The 22,111-nt window shown below is 41.1% G+C and overlaps 1 protein-coding gene across 1 annotated transcript in view; it reads left to right on the forward strand.

Moving 5' to 3' along the window:
• Window positions 1-22,111, forward strand: part of LOC130144591 (gamma-aminobutyric acid receptor subunit gamma-3) — a 154,543-nt gene that overhangs the window by 95,120 nt on the left and 37,312 nt on the right. The window contains exon 3 of the mRNA XM_056328547.1: window positions 7,535-7,672. Within this exon, the coding sequence (XP_056184522.1) occupies window positions 7,535-7,672 (138 nt within the window). The remainder of the gene's footprint in view (window positions 1-7,534; window positions 7,673-22,111) is intronic.

Genomic DNA, 22,111 nt, shown 5'->3' on the forward strand with positions numbered 1-22,111 from the left:
TGCAAATGTGTTAAAAGGGAAACTGATTGACGAGCATAAGGACAGAGTACAAAGGTATGATGATGTAACAGAAGTACCGTAGTTTCTTAATGTAATTTCAAGCTATTCCACCTGTCACTGAAATTGGGAATAAGAAAACACAAGTGGAGCATTAAGAAGCAGGCATTCATTTATTGCAGCACTGAATGCATGGGGGATCACTCCACTTAATGCACATGCCATGTTACATTTAGGCAAGATTATAGAGATATACGTATGTTTATGCAGTTCTCAGAAGAGTCATATATATTCAATTGTTTCCCAAGAATAGGTGGTACTATATTAATTAAGCATCGCACATGCTCCTTACAGGTATTTAAGAAAACTTCTGGGGGTCTCAAACGATAGTCGACCCTCCAGTTACAGCTGACTAAGAAATGAACCTCAATTCTCTCTCCCTGTATGGACTCGTCTTGACCAAGTTCAACTTCTTTTGGCAAGTTTGGTTTCAGATCTGGCTTTGCAAGAAGGGTTTTTTTTTTCGGATCTTTCTTGGAGTTATTGATTAAGCTGCCCTCAACAATATAATGTTGCACAACTACTGTTTGATGGTAATTATCCATAATAATTATACTGAAACAAACAGTCCATAGTAGTTATACTGAAAGGAACAGTGGATGGTGACACACCTATCCTTTAGAACCTGATACTCAGAACAGAGATTTTTCACTACTAGGGCTGTGTGCGACAAAATAATAGCACCCCTATATGAGAAGTATCTGTTAGATTTTAAAAGAAAACTATGGTGTTTTTTTCAGAAAGTGAGTACATGGAAAAGCCATATCTCAAAACATCTTCAAGGGAAAACTTCCAGCTCTCTTTTCAGTCCAGCCCTGTTCTTGTCTGCTTTCCTTCTTTACCTTCTCATTTTCTTTTTTTTTTCTTTTTTTTTTTTTCTGTCATCCAAGATTACAATTTGTCTATGAGTAGCAAAAAACAAGGAAAAAAGATTACTCCCTACAAGAGCTAGTTAACAGAAAATCCTTCTTTTGGCACTTACTTCTCTAACAGAAACGCTTCTCTTTTCCTCCTTTCTACGTTGAAGGCCCAGAAGTTCCCCCCAAAAGCTAAGCTGCCATATAATGTATCAGTAAGTTGTATCACTGTTCTAGCACTTCTCTCAAAAAAGAGAATTAGTCCCGGGTAAAAGGATAATTAAACATTACTGTTGATGATGGTCTGAACTGGATCCTCTAGTTCTTAGCCAAAGTGATACCACAATCATATTAAAGCACATTTTCATGTAGAAAAACTTTGTTCTTTTCAGTGGGAGACGTATCCTTCAGGTCAGTATTAGATCCATTATTCTGCAGTCATGGTTATGTTGGTTGATTTTCTTCATGAGCTAATGTACTGTTAATAAGGTGTCAATTACCAATGCAAGCAAACAGGGCAAAGAATAACGTTTATAACTGCTGTAGTTATCACCTAAGTGCAATTATCTACAACTGCTGAAATAAATCACTTCAGGTTTTAAAGCTATCTTTACAGCATTCACATTTATCGGTTTTTCTTATAGCTGTCTTTTAAAATACCACATATTTTATTTCCTTAAATCAGTGGGTGAGAAAAAGGCTAGTCACCTTCATTTGTGAACAGAGAACTCAATATGCATTCAATTGCAAGTATTGTTTTCCACAGGTCTTAAGCAAACAACTAAATGTCTCCACTCTCTTTCCCTGCTTCTGCTTCAGTCTACCCTGGTGGGCTCCTCCTTTAAAAGACATAATGAATTCTCTATATCCCCTGATTTTAATTTTATTCTATTTCAAAACAACTGAAACTTTACTCTTTTTGCCATCTAATTGTGCTTAATAAGTGCATACAATCGTGAATAAGTGCATACAAAGGTGGTATCATTTTTAATAGGGGACTTCCAGGATTCTCCTAATTAAAAAACACACCTTCTGAGAGCAGACACAAGACAGATACAGGAATAGATCACCGAGAAACCTCTTCCTCTGAAATGTTGAGAAGTTTGGATGAAAAATGCAGTTTGCTTGCCAACAAAGGAGCATTTATAAAGACTGGTAACAAGAAAAAGAGCCCAGGCAGCTCCTGTGGCAGCGTATGATTTGTCATCCACAGCAGAGTACCAGAGAATGGTGCATTTCTGGACTTCATTATCCTCTTCTGACCGGGTCTGTGCTGACAGTGGCCTCCCTCTCTGTCTGACTGAGGCTGTGTTGGCAGAGGTCTCCTGATGAGCCTGAAGAAGAGTTTACTGGGTAGCATTCAAGGAAGCAAAGTTTATCTGGAAGCAGCTGGTTGCAGGGTGTATAGGGCTGCTCATCACCTGCCTCTAGTTGTATCAGAGCACCGTCCCTTTCCTGACCACCTTCAGCAGCAGCAGTTGAATCTACTACACTCCCTCTGTGTCTGTGGTGTGAAGTCTGATCACTAGCTGATGGTGACAGCTTGTCTTTCAGATCATGCTTTCTCCCAACTTTGAGTGTACAACCCTGGACAAGAAGAACCTTCCCAGAATTGGGCTATGTCTTTCAAATACATACTTCTGTCACAAGCATCAGCCCCCTGGCACATACTTAACTGAACTGATCCTTTCTTGGCTGAGCCGCCCCCCACACACACATTTTCAGCCTTGCTCCTGTTTTCATTAAATCCTTATCACATGCTCTGAGCATCCAATTTTTTCCAAAGCTAGGAAGAAGAGATAACCTTCTTTGTTGCATTATTCCTTCTGCTACAAGCAGGGTCTGCCTATGTTACATGTGAATACAAAGTGCGGGGAATCAGCAGTAAAATAAATTGATTTCACAGAATGGGAAAAAAAATATGTCTGAAGAAATGAAAGAGGTGGGGTTTTTTTCCATGCCTCTCTGTCCTTCTATGTCTTGGATATGTTTCTAAGGGAAGTTTTTTAGACAGAAGCTGGTTCTTCACATGGTCTGTGTCCTATTTGACATGACCCCTTTCCTGCTATCCTTCCCATCTCTACTCACTTCTTAAAATCATAGAATCATTTAGGTTGGAAAATACCTTTAAAATCAAGTCCAAGCTTTAACATGTCTTGTAAATACCTCCAGAGATGGTGATTCCACCACTTCCCTGGGCAGCCTGTTCCAATGCTTGACCATGCTTTCAGTGAAGAATTTTTTTCTAATATCTGATCTAAACCTCCCCTGGCACAACTTGAGGCCATTTGCTCTTGTCCTGTCACTTGTAACTTGGGAGAAGAGACCAACACGCACCTCGCTACAACCTCCTTTCAGGCAGTTGTAGGGAGTAGTAAGTGTCCCCTGAACCTCCTTTTCTCCAGGCTAAACAACCCCAGTTCCCTCAGCTGCTCCTCATAATCCTTGTGCTCCAGACCCTTCACCGGCTTCATTGCCCTTCTCTGGACACGCTCCAGCACCTCCATGTCTGTCTTGTAGCGAGGAGCCTGAAACTGAACATGGTATTCAAGGTGTGGCCTCACCAACCATTATCACAGAAAAGAAGGAGAAACAAGGAGATAAAGTGTTGATCTAAGATGCCCAGACTAACAACATCATTGGGGAAATCAAGGTCAGGGGCAGTATGGATACATCAATGGTTGTATTACAGAAGTTGCTGATTTTCCATCAGCATTGACTCTGGTAGCAGACGTGCTTCAGGGCCAGTTGACACCAATTCTCACAGCTATCTTGTGATTGCAAGTGGCTCTCATCCAGCCTGTAGTTGTTTCTGGCCTTGATCATTTTTTTCAGCAGTTTGGTGGAGGCTTTTGCACAAATCACTGAGTCTCCCTAGAAAGAGAAGTGGTATGAACATGAAGAATGAAGTTTAAATATTTTTAACCGGTCAGTTATAAATATGGTGGTGATGTGAGAAGATGTGGTAATATGAGTTCAACTATTCCAGCAACAAAAGGGAAATAAAACAAAATCCAGAGAATCTCACAGGTTGTCATGACATTTTGGCTTTTTGCTATAAGAGGTTCACCTCCAAAATGGCAAAAAGTGCATTTATTGTTTATCCATGTCTGCATTATTGGAGTAAAAGTGAGTGGTACGCTTTGAAAATGTACATGTTCAAGTCTATGAGTAAAGCAACAAAGGTACCAATAATTTGTGTTACTCAAAAGCCATTAAGTATGTTTGATGAAGTGAACAGGTGGGATTACATGAATACTTTCTACTGGGCTCTTAAAGAAATAACTTCAACCATATTTGTCCTTGACCTGGTTTTACGAAGGCACATATTACTGGTCTTACAAAAACCCAAATGGTCAAGGTGCTCTATAAAAGTCTTTGGCATGGTAGTATATAAATCTAATACCTGCCGAAGATGCAAATAGCTACAGCACAGACTTCAAAATAACCATTAAGGCAAAATATACGAGAATTTAAAGGCAATCAAGTAAATCCACATGAGGGAAAATGAAGGTGTTGACATAAACTGGTTGAGAAGAACCTGAGTTGCAGGCTGCCAGAACTGGGGTGGCTGTAACGCAGAAGACACACTTGGTTGCTGTGGTTGTCTTCTTCCCATGGCATGCCCCTCACCATCTTACTGGCATCTGCTGGAAAGCCACCAGGGCCTCCTGGAGCCCTGCCCTGCTGCAGTATGGATATACTTACACAACCTAAAGCAACCTGACAAGGTAAATACACTTGGTAGCAATTGATTCAGCATGTCTGACTTGAAGCCACTAGCTCAAGAATGTAAGGTATTTTACTACCATTTGTCATGCTGGGGAAGAGAAAGAAGACAGACATTTCTATAGATAACACACTCTTAGTTGTGTTGCGGGCCGAACAGCAGAGGCTGCATTCTCTTGTTCTTATATTTTCTAAAATGAAGCATTTAGAGGGCTAGAAGTGATTAGGGTGTATACAAGAAATATTGGATATCACTAAAAGAAGAACCATCATGAGCAGTCCATTCTGTAAGTTAAATTAATCCTAGGAGTGCTATACTGTCCAAGCAGATGTGTCTTTATTCCATAAGAGATATTATATTCTTTCAATGAATTGAAAAGTGAAGTCATCTGACACTGGAGCAGAATATAATAGTAGTTATTTAACAGGTTGAAACAATTCCCATTGAATCACCAGTACTTACCTCCTTTGTAAGTAACCCAACCACTGTAAAAGCAACTGTGGGTTAAGGGGACTCCTATTGAAAGGGCATGATGGTCTCCTGAAGTTAGCTGCTTACTATTTAATAATGATGAATAATACCAAAAGTAGTTATTCTGAAATTGAATCTGTCTCTTCTTGGTCAAAACTACAGGAAAAATGCTGAAGGATGAGACTCTCATGAACTTGTTCCTGACTACCTGCTGCTCATGCCAGGATAAGCAGCTATGCCTTGGATAATCATAGCAAGCTTTCAAGCTTACTGACAGTGTCATGGATTTTTTTTTTGGTGGGGTGGCCATGGGATGAAAAAAAAAGCCAAAAAATCAGGAAGAAATTGAAATCAAGACCAATTGACACAACTTTTTCAGTGAAATCTGGGGAAAAAAAGTAAAAAGTTCATTTTGGATCAAATTTAAATAGTGTATTTTATTTATATCTATCTATCTATCTATCTATCTATCTATCTATCTTTGTTACTTCCAGGATATTTGAAGCATTTTTACTTGTGAAATTTACCTGAGAAAAGGGGCCCCAGCTACTGCCTGCTACAAAATCTGCACATTAGCACTTGGGGGCACAAGTTCTGCAGTGGGAGCTGGTACAATGGGGCAAGGGCTTCCTTTCTTCTACATCAGGAGGCAGATCAGGAGGAAGGAGTAGGACCCAGAGCACATGTCAGCCCACCTTGTGGTCCTGGTACTGCTTTGTGGGGAAGGGACGGTTCTGCCACTGCCACCCAGCGTGAGGACACAGCAGCTACAGCACGGTGACACCATCTGATGCTTCTTCCCTCCTGAACTGCAGGGAAAAGTTATCAGTCTCCATAAATGAAGCCAATTTGAGAAGACTCTTGAGATAAACTGTAGAGCTTTCCATTCAAGGGAGACATTATGTCAGAGGAGTGTGATCCAAGGGCTCTGTCAAATAGCATCCAGGCTCAAGAAGATTTCAGAGGATGCAGGGCTAAGGCTTGGAGACTCTGCAAAGCTTGACTTCTTTCACTGTACCTCTGAATCATCTGACATAATCTGCCAGCCAAAAAAGATTAACCTTTAGATCAGTCTTGCAGACTGGCACAGCAGAATTGGCAGTGAAATCTGCTTGGCAGCAAGAGCTGTCATGGAGAATGGCAGGGCTTGTGTTTGTTACTCAGTCGGGTCCTTCATGAGTTATTTCTTTATTTGCATTGATGGGAAATATATGAACGTGGCATTTTGAATTAACACATAGTAATTTTCTACAGATTAGAACTGAGGGACTTGTAGTTACTTTTCATGCTGAGTTAGTGAGAAGGATAAATGAGGCCATGCACACCTTACAGCAGTGCCCCAGCAGGGTGGAACCTTAAACAAGATGGAGAAGACACTCACAGGAGGAAAACATCAAGGAAATAGCACCATGACCAGAGAAGCTGTTTTGCAATGCAAATATGAAAATTAATCAGTCTTCAATGGGAAACAAAAATCACTGATGAGACAGTTATATTGACTGGCTATTGTTGTTGTTAGGCTTTTAATTTGCTTTGCAATCTACATCTACAATATTAATTATTAGATGAATAAGAATTTATTGTATTATGCATTACAGAACAATCCAGTTTTAACTAGCATGGGTGTGCTGTTGTTTTCTCTATAGTCTATTATTATGGTTTGAGCTAGTTGAAGATTTGTTGTTGGACTTCTATTGGAAAATGCCATTCTCTAATAAAAAGAAAATCAAATATTGGCATGAGGATTAATTATGGCTACTGAGTGCTTAATTGATAAAGGAAGACTTCCAGAACCTATTTCAGCTGTAGAGATCAGGTGATGACTCATTAAATACCACAGCTTTTAGACATAATATGATGGCATAATCACTTTAAAAATTTCATACTAATTAAAATTTTGCTCTTTTGCACTTTACTGAGCTCATTTCAGAGGTACAGTAGCACACACCATCTTAGAACTATCGACACTTTCAAAACAGTCTTTTTCAAGTCTTTGCATCTTACACTGACACTGCACACCCCCCACGCCCCCACCTCCCATTTTTTTTTTTAACATTCTATTGGTTTGCACAGCTTCTTCACAGCATACATAAAATAGTATACTTCTGTATCTGGATCTCTAATTAGTACAATCAGCTGCATCTCTGAAGAGATCTACTTCTGATAGAACCAATCAGGATTTTTTCCATTGGAAAAAAGTGACTTTGAAAAATCATAGTTTTGCTAGTGTTATGACTATATTTTTGTGTGCCATAAAACTCTTTAGTTCTGTTGAATTATACCACCAAACTCACTGAGAAAGCATCAGATCATAAATTTAGTTATTCCCAAATAGCAGTGAACAGGTACTGTTTTGCAGCACCTTTTTTATGAAATGTGATATATTCATATATATACATATGTATATATTAATTTCTAGATGGCTACCCTAAAGAGGAAATGATTTACAGATGGAGGAAAAACTCAGTGGAGGCTGCTGACCAGAAATCTTGGAGACTTTATCAGTTTGACTTCATGGGTCTCAGAAATACTTCAGAAATTGTGAAAACCTCTGCAGGTAAGAATGATACAAATGGTAGTGCTTGCTTTGAAAAACAAATCATTTCAAAGTAGTTCTTCCAAGTTTGCTTTCATTTGAGTGTAATTTGATTTCAATGTGTACCAACGTTAATATTAAAACCTCTAAAGGGCAGACTTCAAAACTATTGACTTTGTCTAGATTTCTGATAAATTCTCTACTCTTTTTTGTAATTTCACAAACCAAGGAATAAATGCTAACTTGACATGGCTGTTTGTTTGCTGAAGTTGCTATATGATTCTTATGCCTCAGCTAAGTGTATTAAACCATTCCTGCATTGAGATATATGTTTTCACCATAAATTAAAAAGAAAGATTTTGAGCACAATGGTAGGGTTAGTGAAATTGGACACTTTCAATAGTATTTAATCATTCAGCCACAGGTTTAGTATTTTTCTTAATATTTCAAAAGCACTCCTTATTTCTTAGTTGCTAAATGTCTCTGCTGGTGACCTTATCAATTAATTATAATTAAAATTTAATTATGCCTATTTTATTTCATCAGAAATTTTGCTGTTTCTTATAATAACAGCAACACAGGGAAAAAAGATGTATAAATAGAATACATTATTTGAACTGGATAAATTCTCATAAAATTCAAACAATGTCTAAACTTTATACACAACTCTTCAGTAAGCTCCCTGATTGGTAAGTTTTCTCACAGCTGCAGAAGGAACCTGCTGGAAGCAACCTTCTGCTGACCTGGCGGTAAAATTTTGAAAAATCCAACTTACTTATTTTTTTTTTAAATATAAGCAGAGCTATGGTATTCTTTTGGAAACACTGTGAATAACAGTAGTAATAAAAATTATTAATCTGTGAAACTACTGCTGTTGGGTCACTGCCCACCCTCTAACATCAGCAATGTATTCTCAGGACCGGAGCGCAGTTTTTGTAAACGAAGAGGCACCAAAGCTTTAGTGAATATTTTGGGCTGGTAGTTTAGCAAAACAAAATGTAAACAGTGTACGTGTAAAAGTTCTCTTCTGCTGTGGATATAAATCCTTGTAGTCTGTAAGTTTCTCAGGAATGAAATTTCCCATAAGCTGAATGAGGAATTGTGGATAATAGTCAAGTACAAAATACCAAATCGTTAAAATATCTGTGTATGCAGGCATGGAGCTCATTGGAAGGGATGGTAGGAATAGGAAAGACAGTCCTGCTTTTCTGCTTTGCTCACATCTGGAGTGATGCATGCTGAGTTTGTATCAAGAACTGCTAAATACACATGCAAGAAGAATTACCAAGTAAGCCATATTAAGGTGTTGACAGTGTCTTGATAAACAGATCTATTAAACTCTTCCTTTGCACAGGACAAAACCATTTTTATAGAAGTCTTATTCAAGTAAGTGAATGGGTAATGTGAAGCAAGGAAAAATATCTTTCCTATGCTCTTTTGAGTATATGCCCAGTTCTTATTAAGATAGTCAGTGATAGTTCCTATCAAGAGTGAGCTGACACACAGTGTTTCTGCCCACCCATGTTTATGAGTGCAAAACCCAGTAACAGGGTTGAATTGAACCCACTGGAGCCACAGCAGAATCACAGAACCACAGAATGGTCAGGGTTGGAAGGGACCTCTGGAGATCATCTAGTCCAACCCCCTGCTAAAGCAGGTTCACCTGGAGCAGGTTGCACAGGGTCATGTCCAGGTGGCTTTTGAATGTCTCCAGTGAAGGAGATTCCACAATGCTCTGGGCAGCCTGTCCTACTGCTCTCTCACCCTCAAAGTAAAGATGTTCTTCCTCATATTCAAATAGATCTTCCTGTGTTTCAGTTTGTCCCCATTGCCCCTTGTCCTGTCACTGGGCACCACTGAAATAAGTCTAGCCCCACCCTCTTGATGCCCACATTTAAAATATCTGTAGACACTGATAAGATCCCCTCTCAGTCTTCTCTTCTCCAGGCTAAACAGCCCCAGCTCTCTCAGCCTTTCCTCATAAGGGAGATGCTTCAGTCCCCTCATCATCTTTGTAGCTCTCTGCTAAATCTTCCCCAGTAGTTCCCTGTCCCTCTGGCACTGGGGAGCCCAGCACTGGACCCAGCACTCCAGATGTGGCCTCACCAGGGCAGAGCAGAGGGGGAGGATCACCTCCCTCAACCTGCCGGCCATGCTGCTCCTAATGCCGCCCAGGATCCCATTGGCCTTCTTGGCCACCAGGGCACACTGCTGGCTCATGGGCAACTTGCTGTCCACCAGGACTCCCAGGTCTTTCTCTGCAGAGCTGCCTTCCAGCAGGTCAGCCCCAGCCTGTGCTGGTGCATGTGGTTGTTCCTCCCCAGGTGCAGGATCTCACACTTGCCTTTGTTGAACTTCATCAGGTTCCTCTCTGCCCAACTCTCCAGCCTGTCCAGGTCTCGCTGAATGGCAGCACAGCCTTCTGGTGTGTCAGCTGCTCCTCCCAGTTCTGTATCATCAGCAAACTTGCTGAGGGTACACTCGGTCCTTCATCCAGGTCATTGATGACTAAGGACTGGACCCAGCACTGACCCCTGGGGAACACCGGTAGCTACAGGCCTCCAACTAGACTCTGTGCTGCTGAGCACAACCCTCTGAGCTCTGCCATTCAGCCAGTCCTGAATCCACCTCACTGTCCACTCATCCAGCCCACACTTCCTGAGCTTACCTATGAGGATGTTATGGGAGACAGTGTCAAAAGCCTTGCTGAGGTCAAGGTAGACAACATCCACCACTCTTTCCTTGTCTACACAGCCAGTCATTCCATTATAGAAGACTATTGTTCAGACATGATTTTCCCTTGGTGAATCCATCCTGATAACCTTCTTTTCCTCCACATGCTTAGAGATGACTTCCAGGATGAGCTGCTGCATCACCTTTCGAGGGACAGAGGTCAAGCTGACCAGCCTGTAGTTGCATGGGTCCTCCTTCTTGCCCTTTTTGAAGACTGGAATGACATTCACTTTCCTCTAGTCCTCAGGCACCTGTCCTGTTCTCCATGACCTTTCAAAGGTGATGAAGAGTGGCTTAGCAATGACATCTGCCAGCTCCCTCAGCACTCAGAAGGGCATCCCATTGGGGCCCATAGATTTGTGGATGTTAAGTGATCTCTAACTCAATCCTCCTTGAACAAGGGAAAGTCTTCCCTTCTCCAGACTTCCTCTCTTGTTTCCAGGGTCTGGGATATGAGGGCTGGCCTCAGCAGTAAAGACTGAAGCAAAGAAGGCATTTGGTAACTCTGCCTTCTCTATATCCTTTGTCACCCACCTCGTTCAGTAGCAGGCCCACATTTTCCCTAGTCATCCTTTTCCTGCTGATGAACCTGAAGAAGCCCTTCTTGTTGTCCCTGACATCCCTCACCAGATTTGATTCCAAATGGACCTTAGCCTTCCTTGTTGTGTTCCTATATTCCTCCCAAGCAGCCTGTCCCTTTTTCCACATTCTGTCAACTTCCTTGTTCTGTTTAAGTTTTGCCCGAAGATCCTTGCTTATCCATGCAGGCCTCCTGTCCCCTTTGCTTGATTTTCTACTCATAGGGATGCACCTATCTGAAGTTATTCTCCTAAAGGCATCACAGTGACGGCAGGTTGCTGGCAATCTGGAGTTTATTCAAACACTAAAAAAACCACCAAAACAACCCTATAAGAAAGTTGTGGAAACTAACTTGGAAGAAACAGAGTAAAATATATGGGTCAGATTTTCATTGGGTGTGATTTAGGTAGAAAAATTAGTTGTGTATCTCAGCAGATATCTGAGAAGAGGCTCTCTGTCAACGAAGATATGAAAGGTGTGAAAAATAAACCTGAGTTTTCACATGGACCCAAATTTATATAGAATACATTCTCTGGCTGGTTCTACCAGTACAGTTAAGGTACTTTCAAGGCCAGATTTACTGAACATGGACAATATTTACTGTCAGGAGCAAACCCAGGGCTTGGCCATGGGAAAACTAACAGGTGCATTGGAAAGCCTTGAGTATGCCCCATGCTATAGGGCAAGGATTCCCAAAATGGAGAGAGGGGGACAGGACACAACCCCCCTGGGTCTGTGCGATATGTCTCAGAGCCAAAATTTAAGGTAGTTCTGTGACTACCTGCTGTAAGTGTCTAAATACATGTGAACGAGTAGAATAAAGAGGCATATGTGCTGTGGTACATGGCTATTTACTGAAGAAAAGTAGCCCTATCTAAAAAGTTTGAGAATTAGGGAACACCCAAAGCTCCTGTTTCCTACTGTATGGTCAACCTCTGATGAAGAGAGGCAGCAGCTGCTGCCTACAGGTATCCCATCTCCTTTGCAGTCATGTTACAGGGGCTACAGGTGGTCGAAAAAGAGATGCCAGGCTCTGTTGTGGAAGATGTGTGGCGTATTTACATTAGAGCTGCCCAGAAAGGGAGACTGCTCTGAGGCTTCCCCTAGGATACTCTGGGTATAGGACCCACCGTGACTTCAGGCTGCCCCCAAGAGAAATCCGTTCCCACCAACTGGCTTCTGGGTCTGTGTGGGGCCCCTCTGAGCCACACGGGAGCCCTCAGAGGCCCTAGCAGCCACCATCCCTTCGCAGGCTGAGGACAGAAAGGAAGAGCACTGCAGTTCAGAGTGCTGTGCAGGGAATCATTTGCAGTAATGAGATGGAGTTAGGAAAAGGGAAGCAGGCAGGACGCCAACAGCAGCTTCCTGACAAAGAGAGGTACTAAACATCATCTCTTCTTCCCAAGGGAAATTATGGAAACTACTATTACAGAGGGCATTTAAAAGCAGAATAGGCAAAGTATGAGAAAATGTACCACAGGGAGCAGTCCCCTACTACCAGGAGATGGATTTAAGCCCCTAACATCTTCAGTTTTCTTCTAACTTACACCTTTCTGCTGGTTTGTGATACTGTTACTTGTCACTAAATTGTGTGCTCATCTATAATGCGAGGGATGCTGCAGCATTACCTACCTGTGTCCAGTTCAGGGATGCCACCTTTAGCTCCTTTTCAGCAGTGTTCTGGCTACAATGGAGAGATGACACACTGACTGTGTGACTCATTGCTGTTCTTCCAGCATTTGTGTAAGTCCTCTCTCAGTAGTCATTTTCACCACAAAATGACTAGATTTAGTACTCAGAGTTCTGCAATTTGGTATTCTTTCAGTCTTTCCAAACCTTTTTCAGACATCTAAATAACCTACATGTTAATCTAGGTCAATTTCAGAGGTACACAAGTGGGAAGCCAGCTGTTGCAAAGGGTGTATTTCCAAAATCTAAGCAAGATGAGGAATGTTGCCATGTCTTGCCTTGAACCAGCAGTGGCTTAAAGCACTGCCACAGTTGTGTGCTTTACTCCTGCAAGATGACTATCCCCTTTTAAAATAATCTCACAGCCAGAGAAAGTTTTCATTGCTATCTGCAAGAGGTGTTCAGCTTTTCCTTGAAGATTTTTTTTGCGAATTGCATGCCAAGATACAAACACAACCAGACAAAGATCTACTGTGTATAGTTATTACATGAAATACACTGCAGAAATCACTATGCTGGTGCTGTGGCCACGAACCTATGTCTTACGCCCAAAGTAAGCTCTTATGGTCAGGTGACACCAAACTAATTCACAAATACTGAAGAATTCCCCTGTTGTCATCTTGCAAGATACTCAGATATTACAGCAAGAGCACTTCTCTTGCTACAACCTCAAATAAGGCTGCAAAGATAATTAAAGTAGAGGGAATACCAAGCCACCTGGCACTGAGCTGTGAAAACAGGAGGAACTATGTAAGGATTCTTAAAAATCCTCATATTATAAAAATGCAAATCAGCCAATGGAAGGGTGACCAGGAAAACAGCAGAAAGAGGGAGAATACCATCTTTAAAAGCACTCTGTGTGTGTTCGCAGTAATCTTCAGGTTTCCAAGTTCTCGACTTTCCAAGTACACTTGGGAAAGAAAAAACCCTGAAACAGAATCATGAATTAATACATGAGTAAAGCTCATTGAGTGAGCTGTAGTGTTGCTTGCACTTTTCTGCTGATCTCTCCCCTAGGAAAAATCTATTCCTTCTTTTTAAACCACTCAGTTTTTACTTTGCTAGATAAACACCAAGACCTTGTAGTTACTGAAACTAATTTTCAGTTACTTGAGAACTTCTTTGCATCATACAAATCCTACTTGTGTTCTTCTGCAGATGCCTTTAGCCTGAAATTTTTTGCAGTCTAAAGGAGCCTTTGCATAAGTTCAAGATAATTAATCAGAAATAGAAAACATGATAAAAGTGCCCTATTTGAAAACTTTAATATCGGATCATTACAAATTAAATACACAGAACCAGAAAGAAAGTACCATTTCATACATTCTGAATAACCCCCAAGCATCAATACCCAAACCCAATCAATAGCCATAACTACTTCCATAAAAACTTACACTTTGCATACATACAACAGATGGGTGACAATTAGTGGAGTCTGACTTCTAAATTATGCTTTATATTTTGAACTTGATGTTTTGGTGCAGCACTAGCAAAACTAGCCAGCTGCAACAAAGCTTTTACCATCACATACCAGGTTAACTTCAATAAGTAGCTCCCACACCTTGCCCCAGCACAGCCACCAACCCCCACAAGGTTTCAACGGTTCATCTACTGTCCGTGCTGTTTCTTCATCCTCTTCAGGCCAGTCCACCCTGCTTCTTGCCTCTGCTGTGTCCAGAGTATTCCTTCTCTGGGCTCCTCTCCCAGCCATCCTCTCCTCATTCAGGCCCCCTTCTTCTCCCATGGCCTCTCCATGTCTCTCTTACATCCAGGACACACTCTCTCTCCTTCCTCTGCTTCTTCCAGGTCTCTCTTAATCTAGAGCTCCTCTTCCATATCCCTTACAACTATTTAACTACTTCACAGGAACCAGCCTCAGCTCCACCTTATCCACATCAGCCAACCCACCGCCCCTGAAGCCAGCCCACAGCTGTATATTATCAATGTTAGTTAACCCACCTTCATTCCTCTACAATTCCTCTACAATGTTTCATCAAGTACCTCAGCTTACATGATGCTCTCAGCCCTATGTGACAGGGCTCCAAAGCAAGGTTAATATCTTGTCACAGATTCACATAAAGCTCTCTGGAACAATGCTAATAACAACACAATTTTAAGTACCTATTTTGTTGCAGGGGACTTAGTAAATGGCAAGTAAATGCAAGACAAATACAAGTAAAAAATTATCAGAGAACAAAAATAAGAAAGCTTGTCTTTTAAGATGATGCAAAGACCTACATACATAGTTATTGGCAGAAGAAGGCAGGATTAGACAGACATGTTTTTATAGGGAAGCCAAATTTCACTGGGGGATGCCCCTCCCAGTCAAGGGATGGGTCAGGTGGAGACAGGCATTAGCCAGTGCTCCTTGGCTTTGTCAGAAGACCAACACACTCCCAGAGATTTATCCAGAGGAAAAGATGCTCATGTGCCTAGCTCTTCTACTAGGTGAGCAAAGAACAACTGGCTTGAGAAACCATTTCAAAATTGGCCCTTCTGCCTGGTTTTCACTGTTGAATGCTCCCACATTGCTTAGCTGTAGGCACAGAGGGCCCACGACAAGTACCACGACAAGATGAACCAAGATGCCCAGTGGCAGTCCAGGGTGCAGCCAGCAGTCCAGCCATCACCCCACAGGCACGTGTTGATGGGACAGGACCACCACCCACGTCAGACACCAGGTTGGCAAGGCAAGGCCAGTGTCAGCAGCAGGCAGCCAAACCCCTCAGCCTGGGGAAGGGGTTACAAGGCGGTATGGTGGGGAAGGATGGTCACAGGCTGATCAGAGTAACTGGAGCCTGTTGGTACGCTCACAGGCCTGATAGTGAGGGGGAAAAAATGCATGAGATATCGTAGTTGCTGAATGTGGTTGTGTCTGTGCGTGTTTGGTTTTAATGATCTGATTCAGTTACACTCTGTCCTGTACCAGCTAACTGATCTGAAGACATTTATTTAATTAATATTCATGAAAATTTTGGGTTTTGAAGTCACTGACTTTTTTTAATGTCCCACTGAGTCCTGATGGCACATCCAAGAGTGCTTGTCATCTGTTGTTCTTCCCGACAAATGTGAATTTCTGGGGCTTTTTTTGCCTCAAATACCAAACTCAGTGGGATCCAGCACACGCTACCTCAGCTGGCTGTGCTGCACAGTCTTTGACCAGACAGCATCCTGAAGCAGACAAGTGGAGACTCAGACCAATGCACCATTTGAAAATGGTGCCTATTTTAACCTACCTGGCATTGCAGGAGCTTTGCCTTTTTCAGCCGGGGTATCACATAATCTCAATTGCTTTAATGGTTAGGCTTTGGTTTACAGCCCTAGGCAGACATTTGCTCTGGGTTCCCACAATTCCAACAGTATTCTCTCCTCTTCCAAATGCTGTGCCCTCCTCCCCTTGTCCTTTTCTGCCTGATTCCTAATGTGAGTGCAGAAAGGGAGGAAGAGTATTTCCTTTTTTTGATTTTTATTTTTTTTTTAACCTGGCACAAGTGGAGTGGCAGCTGGATTCCAGTATCTTAGAACCAGCTTTTCCCTGATGTCAGACGATACATTCTGTGTGTCCAGTATTTCTGTGTGGCAAAAAAAATCTGTCTAACACTCTGCAACGAGGTAGAACAGTAAATGGTTTTGGTGGGAGAATTCTCCATTGCTCAGCTTTCTGGCTCTTCAGTTCTTACACAGCTCCCCTGGCTTTTAGCCACATCCAGGTACAACCCATTCACATTGGATTGTTGGATCTTCCTTTGTGTCAGGTAGATGCAATTATCCTTGTAGCTGTCCTTGGGTTCTTAAAATTTGTGGTCTGAATTCTAGACCTTGCAAACTTACAAGCTGTACTTGCATTTGTTTCCAAGATTCATTAAATCAGGTTTGGGCTTTCAGAAATCTGTTTCTATCATTTAGAAGGAAACCCTAAGAAGTCAGGAATCAAGTTAAAACCGTGTGTTGCTAAAATCCTGTGTTGAGCTTGAAGCTGAAGGTAAGTTTATTTTTACAAGTGGTAGACAGAACCATACAGGGACAGCTGATGGCTGAGATGCCACCTTTCACCAGAATCTGCTGCCTCCATCACACCCCTTTCTGCTTTCTCACCTTACCTACACAAACAACATCTTAGAGTCCTTGTGCATCTTCTGCACCCATGGGCCTGGATCCCCAGCAGTTCCAGCATTTCCAAACTAGCAGGTACCAGGAACACACCCTTCGAAGCCTTTCTTGCCCAACTCTCCAGCTCCAATGCTTAAGATACCTCTGTTTGCTGCCTCCACGCTGGCAGAGGTGCACATTGTTCTGGCACTTGCAACCTAGTTTTCACTCTTCTTTCTTATCTGCAGCTTTCTCCACAACTTTGTCCTTAACAAAATCCATCAGACCCAGTGCAAGAACATAAAATCCCATTTAGGACTTAAAGGTTGGAAACACTACTTAGTACTTGAGAACAATGCCCAGTACTGACCCACAGAACTTTTTTCCCTATTCATTGTTCATAGTTCACTATGAAATATGACTCCAGTAACCTTTAGATCCAGAATGTTTGTACAGCTCAAAATTACTTTGTGTGCAGCACCAAACACACAGCCCAGATTTGAATTGGCAATCCTTCTTTGGCCTCTTTCAGAGGGACAGAATAATACTGAAAGTCCTTGCCATTGCAATCATCTCTGGAATGATGGGATATCGTAGGACTTCTTTTCTGACAGTAAACACCAATTTATGTGAAAACAGAAAACTAGCCTGATTATAAAAAGATAGTCTTTTCGTTGACAGTTTTTATCTTTGATACAGTATTTGCAATAAATCAATTCCCATTTTAGCATATATAAGCAACAGTGGCTGTATTGACTTTTAAAAGACATTCACAAGTCACATGATAATTGATTAGAAAGAATATTTTGAATAAGCCATAATTTTTCTAAGAAAAATTTGAATTTTTATTTTTAACAGCAATTCATCTTGCACTGATTTTGTAAACTTCATATAATAGATTCTAATAATTTTGTCATTAGCCACTCAGGTTAGAAATGTAATAACTAAATAGATTATTATTAATAATACTTCTATTGAAGTTTTGTCATATGTTGGTTACAAGTTTGACTGACACTTGTAGGAATCAAATCTTTTACATTGCCCTGGAAATCCAGCACTTGCCCGTCTTGTTACAAAAATGCCTCACAAAGCTCATAGTGAGGCTGCTTCTGAAGAGGGTGATTTATAACTTGATCAATAGCCTACTGCAGTTAATGGGACTTTTCCCTGATGCTGGCCTGGAATGAGATCTTGAAATGTAGAAGCCTGAAACTGGCTATTTGATGTGAGTAGGTCTTCAGTCGCTAGAAACTAGAGAAAGCTCAGCTTAATGATATACCAGTGGGCTAAGTAGAATATGGTCTAAAAACATGTTTCTTCTTCTGTTTATGAATAGTACAAAAGATGATTAGGGAAATAGGAGTAGAGAGGATATTATTCCCCTCCATATTTTGTAAGTTCAGTAGAAGTGCATGTGTAACTGGCTTCATTCTTATGCTTTGCCTTGTGGAGACTAATACTTAGTATCCTTTGTATAGGCCCCTGCTACTGGCAATGGTATGAGAGGTTCGAAATACAGTAACTTTACTTTGTGGTAAAAGCAAAAGTAAAAAAAAAAAAAAAATAGATGGTAGACGACTCAGAGGTAGGTCATCACCTGAATTTCTTTCTTAAGGGAAAATTCCAGTTGGAAGCGATTTTTCCCTAAAAAAAAAATATCCAGATGTCCTCATTAAAAGACCTCAAGTTGTCTTTTCTAAAGATTTTCATATTGTATGGAAAAAAAACAGACAGTCTTTTTCCACTAGGTTTTACTTCAGCTGAGGTTTTTATCTGATAGTTCTGTAATTTGGAACTTTTGTGTCTAACTTCAAGAGGTTCTTGAATTAATGTTCTCATTCACTCATCCACTGGCAATGTTGTATTTGTCACTCCACTTTGTACATGGAGTCCTGATCTCCTGCTCTCTTCTGCTGGAGCTACATCATTTCCCATTCCAGGATAATTCACCAAGCAGGAGGATAACAGGGTTTTCTCTGCTCTCCAGTAGCCATAACCCAGACCCTGGAGTTGGTGACATGAGCTCTCCTCTGAGCTTGAAAGAGTGATTGAATATTTAATAGCAATGCCAAGAACTAAGCGATCCCATCTCAGAATTTTAGCATGAGGGCTAGCCAAATCACCCACCCGAGAGCTAGGGATTTTGGTCTCACATACCCTGGTGCTTTAACCAGTAAGCCACAAGGTAAAAAGCAGAAGGCTGGTATTGCTTCCATGTTTGGCTAGGAAAACACAGCGACAGAGAGCTTCCTAGCAGCCAGTTCCCCTCCCCTGCACTTTCTGCTGCCCAGCTTAGATGCCACCGTGGTAAGCTGCTGACTTTCATGGGTACATTCCAGGATGTCCAGCTCCCCAACTTGCTGTAGAGAATCGTGGCAAAATTGGGTCTGTGAGGACATTTGTGTGGCCAGGCACTGCCAAGTGAGAAGCTGCACTGCCTTGTGCATGACACCCAGGCCCGTAGGGGTGCAATCCCTGGTCCACTGGGCTACGTTTATAAAGGCAGTAGCATGTTGTCTGTAGTGGCAAAAGCAGTAGGGAGAGAGGGAAGTATTTCCGCAGAAAGGACACCATGACTGCAGACAGAGTGGCTTTACAAGTGTCTTTAATACACAAAATACAAAGTGCAACTGGATCAATCAGTTGTATTTACTTCTAAAAAGGTACACACCGTAGACAGAATATTTTGACTGAAATTGCAAAATATATCTTGAGATTTTCTGGCCTACAGTGCTGACTGATGATACAGTTTCTGGTATTAATATCACTGTAATGGGGGTGGAAAGACATATCACATAAAAACTGTGAGCCTCTTTGCATTTATACAGTTGAGAACAACTTTCTAGACTCAGCTATTCCAGCACCTCTGGCTTTTATTCCTACTTCTGTGTCATTACACCACTCTATTGGTGATTTATGGCTTGCTCAATGAAAAGTTTTATATTAATGCGAACTGTGAAGGTTTGGCCTTTGTCCAGGGTTGCTACAATGTTATCTAAAGGTCTTTCATAAGCAGCAATTGTACTTAATTTAAAACTCACAGTATTACGCAGTATATTTTATATTGTATTCGCTGCTAAATCTACAATCTTAATGAAAATTTTAAGGTACAGAATGGGACAACTATTCACATGTCACAGAAAGATGCTAAGTGTCTTTTTAGATTTTAATTTGCCATACCTTAGAAAAAGTGCAGCACAGACTAATGCCATACTAGCAGGGTCTCTCTAAATTTAGCCTGTACTCTTTCACACCATGGTCATGTTTCCAGAGCTCTTCCATGCGGTCATGTAGGTTCCTTGCCTCTAAGACCCTTTTCTGCATCTAATGTTCACAACATTCAGGTCTTGTTCATAATAACAACTTCATTTCAGTCAGCACTTTCTGCTTCCTAGTTACACTGGCAAGAACCAAAAATCTCTTCTATGATTAGTTGCCTGATGCTAGATTTGTCCACTGCCTACTGAAGCCAACATGTGTCTTACCATTACCCACCAGAGAGTCTGGCAAGCATGAGCTATGCTGTCAGGTAGCTAAGGAAATGGTACAGTACAATAAGTGTTTAGCAAGTTTCCAAACCTTCCAGCAAATGCAACCAAAATAATGATATGGGATAACATGAGAGAGCATTCCTGAAATGTGAGGAAGTCGGCCATGACCACGGCTACCACAGCATCCCACAGAGAACCAGAGGTGAACCCTTGGCACAGTGCCAGAAATATAGGCCGGCATCAGTCATGATGCTGCAGTGTTCACAAAATAATTTTGGCAGAAGACACCAGATAGACTGTCGCTCATTACCTCAGAGAAAGTTAATCACAGTCAACTTGAGACAAACTGAAGGCATGGACCAGAGTTTCACTGTTTCATAAAAACAAAATATATAATCCCAAGAGTACAGGAAAGTGGCATTAGGACAAGGATCTCAAAACACTCAAGTGACTTGTACTGAGTTCTGTTGATGTCCTTGTCCTTCTGAACAGATGAATCACCTTCTTGAATGAGCCTTACAAATTAGTCTGTTTAGTCTTTTAGACCTCGCTATATAAAACAGTGGTAGAACTATAATAGTAGGCAATATCCTTATATAGGATAATTCTGCATGATAGTGGGGTGATCTTTTATCTTGCAAAACCTTTTGCTCTTTCTCAGAATTTAACATCTTGTATTTCTTCTCAGTGGAGAGGAAAATTAATATTTTCATTCTGACATGACCCATAAAGACCAGCATTTGGAAGACTATACATTTAGCTATGTTGAAGATCTCGGTTGCTCACTGTCCTGGTTTCAGCTGGGATAGAGTTAATCTTCTTCTTAGTAGTTAGTGCAATGCAAGGGTTTCACAATACCATCCACATTACCTTTCTTTAACAGAAACAGCCCACAGGACTCCTGTTCTAGTTGCTTTAAGTGTCTTCAACTGCAGTAAGTTCCCTTTAGCTTGGACAAATCTTTCAAGTCTGTCTTGGACCTGAGGACAACCCCACTCCAGCACCCCTTCCCCCCTGCTCCTGATCAAAAAAATGTATGGTGCTGTACCAAAGGAGAACAGCTTATTTTTAGGTGATTATGAAATACAGATTTTCATCTGAGAAGTACAGAACCACCACCCACACTCTAATTCAAGTCAGTATCAAAATTAATTGCAGATCTTCTACAAGTAGGAGTAGTTAGAGTGAAAAAAACCATCTGAAGAGTTTTCTGCTTTTCATGTCCACAGCTTCAGGCATGTCTTTTGCATACTACAAACAGTGTGCCAAATTATTCCTTCAGTACTACTGGTTCAAACCAGAAGTTTTCTTAGAATAATGAAGTAGGAGAACCATAGAAGAATTATAAAGCAGCTTGAAGAGAAAAAAGAATATGCATCTTATACATTGTTCACTAGATGCAGCGTGCGTATGTGCAGCAGCACTAGATGCACTATGAAGCACATAAAGATGTATGGAAATTCCCATACATCTTCCTACTGTAGTTGGACACTTGTCAAACTAATGCAAATCTTTAGGCAAAGCTGAAGCTAAACTTGCAGATCATAGTTTTAATCTGTGTCTTGGTCTGCTTTGGTTTGAATTTCTCTCCATCTAATTTTTCATAAGAATACCTCCCAGAAAAAAGAAAAAAAAAGTTAAACATATGTCCATTAATATAAAACATTGGTTAAAATCTCTGTTACAGCAATACTGATTTACACACTCCCATTCCAAACTCTGAATTTTATCCTTACTCTTATGTTCCTCCACTGAGAGGATATCTGTCTGTTTTTCTAAATGCTTCCTTCAAAAGGAGGAAAACTTGGTAAATGTTGCCTGTGTTAACACAATAGATCAAGACAGAAGCACATTCAAATGTGAAGAAAACATTGTTGCA

Source organism: Falco biarmicus, chromosome 2, assembly GCF_023638135.1.
Source record: "Falco biarmicus isolate bFalBia1 chromosome 2, bFalBia1.pri, whole genome shotgun sequence".
NCBI lineage: Eukaryota > Metazoa > Chordata > Aves > Falconiformes > Falconidae > Falco > Falco biarmicus.